The sequence below is a fragment of the Penaeus chinensis genome, chromosome 4, assembly GCF_019202785.1.
Source record: "Penaeus chinensis breed Huanghai No. 1 chromosome 4, ASM1920278v2, whole genome shotgun sequence".
Classification (NCBI taxonomy): domain Eukaryota; kingdom Metazoa; phylum Arthropoda; class Malacostraca; order Decapoda; family Penaeidae; genus Penaeus; species Penaeus chinensis.
Window position 1 is genome coordinate 28,209,178 of NC_061822.1, and position 5,000 is coordinate 28,214,177.

At 45.4% G+C, this 5,000-nt stretch overlaps 1 protein-coding gene across 1 annotated transcript in view; it reads left to right on the forward strand.

Moving 5' to 3' along the window:
• The window catches only part of LOC125025258 (UDP-galactose transporter senju-like), a 19,498-nt gene that overhangs the window by 7,445 nt on the left and 7,053 nt on the right, over positions 1-5,000 (forward strand). The window contains exon 4 of the mRNA XM_047613230.1: positions 3,514-3,653. Coding sequence (XP_047469186.1) covers positions 3,514-3,653 — 140 coding nt within the window. The remainder of the gene's footprint in view (positions 1-3,513; positions 3,654-5,000) is intronic.

The window sequence follows — 5,000 nt, forward strand, 5'->3', positions numbered from 1 at the left end:
GGTGTTATGGAGTTTATGGAAACAGGGAAGAGTGAGGTTAGGGAGAGAGTGATTAGTGAGAGAGATTTAGGGAGAGAGGGAAAGGAGTTAGGAAAGAGGTAGAGGGATTTTAGGGAAGAGATTTAGGGAGAGAGGTGTTATGGAAGAGGGAGAAGAGTTAGAGTAGAGAGTGGGTTAGAGAGAGTGAGTTAGGGATAGAGGGAGATAGGGAGAGAGGAGTTAGGAGGAAATATGTGGGAGAAGGGAGTTTTAGGGCGAGAGGAGTTAGGAGAGAGGGTTTAGAGGAGAGAGGGATTAAGAGAGAGGGAGAGGAGTTAGAGAAGAGGACTTAGGGAAGAGGGACTTAGGAGAGAGGGAGAGGGAGGTAGTGAGAAGAGTTTATAAGTGATAGAGATTGTAGAAATGGAGAGGGGGAATATTTAGGGAGAGAGGTAGAGTAGTGGAGAGATTGAGTAAGGGAGAGAGTGTTAGTAGATATTTGGGAAACAGGGAGAGAGTGAGTTAGTGGATAGAGTGAGTGATATTAGAGAGAGGAATTAGGGTGAGGAAAGGAGTAAGGTGAAAGGGAGTAAGGGAGAGAGGTGGTAGAAATGAGATAGGGGCGATATGGAGAGAGGGATGTATAGGAGAATGGAGTATAGGAGCGAGTGGAGTAAGGAGAGAGGAGATTAGGGTGGAGAGAGGGAGATAGGGAGAGAGGGATAGTTAGATAGGGAAAGAGAGGATTTAAGGAGAGAGGGAGAGGAGTTAGGAGTTAGGGAGAGAGGGAGATATGGAGAGGATGTTAAGAGAAAGAGGGAGAGGAGGTAAGTAGAGAGGGAGTTAGGGAGAGAGGAGTTAGGGAGAGAGGGAGTTAGGGAGAGAGGGATTAGGAGAGAGGGAGTTAGGGAAGAGAGGGTTTTAGGGAGAGAGTGAGTTAGGGAGAAGGGTGATAGGGAGAAGAGGGTGCTAGGAAGAGAGGGAGTAGGAGTTAGGAAACAGGGAGATGTTGAGTTTGGAGATAGTTAGTTGGGGGAGAGAGGAGAGGGAGTTAGGGAGAGAGGGAGTTAGGGAGAAAGGTAGTTAGGAGAAGAGTGAATTAGGGAGAGAGTGAGTTAGTAGGGAGAGAGGGAGTTAGTGAGAGAGGGTGTTAGGAAGAAAGGTGTTAGGAATAGAGTGAGTTAGGAGAGAGGGAGTTAGGGAGAGAGGAGTATAGGGAGATAGGGAGTTTAGTAGAGAAGGGAGATAGGAAGAGGTGTTAGGTAGTTAATTAAACAGGGAGATAGGGGAGTTAGGAGAGAGGAGTTGGGGAAGAGGGAGTTAGGGAGAGAGAGAAGGAGTTAGGGAGAGAGTAGGGTAAAGGGAGAGAGAGAGATAATGATAGATGTGATGATAATGGGTGAGAGAGGGAGAAGGGAGAGAGGGATAATGGTGTCAGATGGAGTATAGGAGTAGTAGGGATATAAGGAGAGATTGATAGGGTATTAAGGGAGTAGAGGGAACTTAAGGATAGAGGGACATAGGGAGATCGGTAGAGAGATTAAGTGGGGAAGAGGGTTTTTAGGGAGAGAGATTTATAGGGAGAGAGGGAGTTATAGGGAGAGAGGTATTAGGGAGTTAGGAAACAGGAGAGAGTGATTAAGGGAGAAGATTGATATGTAGGGAGAGAGGAAGATTAGGGAGAAAAGGAGTTAGGGAAAAAGGGAGTTAAGGGAGAGAGGTTTTTTATAGGGAGAGAGGGTGTAAAAGAGAGAGGTGAGAGGAGAGAGGGAGATAGGGAGAAACGGTAGAGAGGAGGTTAAGGCGATAGGGAGAGGGAGTAAGGGATAGATGGATGTTAGGGATAGAGTTTGAGAGGGGATCGGGCGAGGGCGATAATGAGAGCAGGGATAAAGAGGGATAAAGGGAGAGCGGTAGTATAGGAGAAGATGGGAGTTAGAGAGAGGAGTATAGGGAAGAGGGATTATTGATAGGGGCGTTAGGGAATAGGGTGTTAGGGAGTATAGTGAAACAGGGAGAGAGGAGTTAATGGAGAGAGGAGATAGGAGAGAAGGGAGTTAGGATAGAGTGTTTTAGGGAGAGAGGGATTTTAGAGAGAGGGAGTTGGGGGAGAGAGGGTGTTAGGAGGCGCGGGAGCGTGCGAATCTTTATCTCGTGGCGAACGGTACCTCTTCTAACTGGCGATGGAAATCCGCTCGCTGGTTTACGGGCTGCGCTGTTATAACCGTCTCTCTTTCTCGTTCTAACTTGCTCTCTTGCTAACTTCTCTGCTTATAAACACTTGCTCTCTTTCGTCGTCTAAATGTCTCGTTCGTTTCTATCGTTTCTCTCTTTCCTTCTAACTGTCTCTCGTCTATACCTTCTCTCTTTCTGCGCTGGCTAACTGTCTGCGCGTGAACTTTCTCGCTTTCGAACTGTCTCTATGGCTCATTTCTCTTTCTACTTCTTTCGCTTGTGCGATACTTTCAACTTTCCTCTCTTTCTAACTTGCTCTCTTTCTAACCTTTCTTCCTCTTCTAGACTTTCTCTCTTTTCTAAAAATCTTTCTCTCTTTTTCTTCTACTGTTCTAACTTTCGTCTGCTCTGCGTTTCTAACTTTCTCTCTTTCTCTTTGAACTTTCTCTCTGGCTCTTTCTCTTTCTAACTTTTGCGGCTCGTTTTTCTCTCTAGTCGTCCTGTTTAGTCTTCTTTCTCTCTTTGCTCATGCTTTCTCTCTCTCTCTTGCTCTTCTTGCTTTTGTTTCTGTCCATTCTTTCTTTCTTATCTTGCTTTCTTGTCTTCTTTCTTTCCCTCTTTCTGGCTCTTCTCTCTCCCCCTCTCTCTTTCTTTCTCTCTTTCTCGCATGGCTCTCTTGGCGCTCTTATTCTCGCTCTTTCTCTTGCGCGGTCCAACCCCTCAGCCCCGCCCCCAATGCCTGTCCCCCCACTCCCTCCCCCTCCCCTCCTTACCATGACAATGCCCCGATACTCATACGCGCGCATCCTACAATACTAGCCTACTCAACAAAACCACAAAGAAAGAACCCAATAAACAGCACCCATCAACCACCCCCTAAAATCATCTAAACCCCCCCCACAGGCGCGCAGCCATAATAAAAACTAAACAGCAACCACTATGAAACATCAAACAATAAATACAAACAATATACACAGACACTCCACTAAAAAAAAACCACTCGAAACAACCAAAAACAGACACACACACAACTTCAATAACTTACAAACAAACTCACTCGACACAAAATAAACACATATCTTACAAATATACATAAATAAAGAACAAGCACACACAACACGACACAGTAAACAAAGACAAAGAAAATCGACTAATAGACACCAGTGTACAAATTACCACACAAATGACGAAGCAGACACATAAACACATACACACTCTGACACAGACTATACTATACACACAGCATACACAAACAAACTCATAGTGAAACTACAAGCACTTTCCTACTCTCACTTGTATAAACAAACAAACACATATATCCACTATCCTGTATTTAAGATATTTGTAATTTTATCACAGTTTTGGCCCTGTACATGGTGCCAGCACTTCTGTACTGCCTCTACAACAATTTGGCTTTTGTCAACCTCGCTGCCTATGACCCTACCACATACTTCCTCCTTCTACAGTTAAGGGTCGTTGTCACTGGCATCGTCTTCCAGGTTAGAAAGAGCCTTGTAGTGTGAAGTGATTTCCTTTCTCTGTAGTGCTGCTTTCTCTCTCTCTTTATCTTTCTCTGTCTGTGTGTCTGTCTGTGTCTCCGTCTGTCTGTCTGTCTGTCTGTCTGTCTGTCTGTCTGTCTGCCTGTCTGCCTGTCTGCCTGTCTGCCTGTCTGCCTGTCTGTCTGTCTGTCTGTCTGTCTGTCTGTCTGTCTGTCTGTCTTTCTGTCTTTCTGTCTTTCTGTCTCTCTCTGTCTCTCTCTGTCTCTCTCTCTCTCTCTCTCTCTCTCTCTCTCTCTCTCTCTCTCTCTCTCTCTCTCTCTCTCTCTCTCTGTCTGTCTGTCTGTCTCTGTCTCTCTCTGTCTCACTCTGTCTCTGTCTGTCTCTGTCTGTGTCTCTGTCTGTCTGTCTGTCTGTCTGTCAGTCAGTCAGTCTGTCTGTCTGTCTGTCTGTCTGTCTGTCTGTCTGTCTGTCTGTCTGTCTGTCTGTCTGTCTGTCTCTCTCTCTCTCTGTCTGTCTCTCTCTCTCTCTCTCTCTCTCTCTCTCTCTCTCTCTCTCTCTCTCTCTCTCTCTCTCTCTCTCTCTCTGTCTCTGTCTCTGTCTCTGTCTCTGTCTGTCTCTCTGTCTCTCTGTCTCTCTGTCTCTCTGTCTCTCTCTCTCTCTCTCTCTCTCTCTCTCTCTCTCTCTCTCTCTCTCTCTCTCTCTCTCTCTCTCTCTCTCTCTCTCTCTCTCTCTCTCTCTCTCTTTCTCTCTCTTTTTCCCTCTCCCTCCCTCTCCTACCCTATCCCTCCCTCTCCCTCTCCCTCTCCCTCTCCCTCTCCCTCTCCCTCTCCCTCTCCCTCTCCCTCTCCCTCTCCCTCTCCCTCTCCCTCTCCCTCTCCCTCTACACTCCCCCCCCCTCTCCCTCTCACCCCCCCCCCCCCCCTCCACTTTAGCACATTACTTATATTTGTCATTTTTACTGTAAAGTTTTACTCATTATTTCAAATACATCAAAATTTGGTAGCTGTATTTCTAGTGCAAGTAGCCTCCCTAATAAAGGCAAAACCGTGAGTAATACTATTTAGTAGTACTTTTATCTATTAGTACTATTTTGTGCAGATTTGAATGCAATATCATCCTTATGGCATTGAATACTGTTCATTAGAGAGGATTATTACCCTAACAGGTGTGTCTTTCAAATGATACGCTGTAGAGTATTAGCATAATTCAGGGCACTTTTCGTTTTTTTTGCATGTATGAGGTTTTTACAGAGCCCGGTCATTAAAACTGTGGAATGAAGATGTGGAAATCATGAATATTTAAATATGATTAGTAAGAACCCTCCAAAAGTGTTGAGAAGGTACTTTA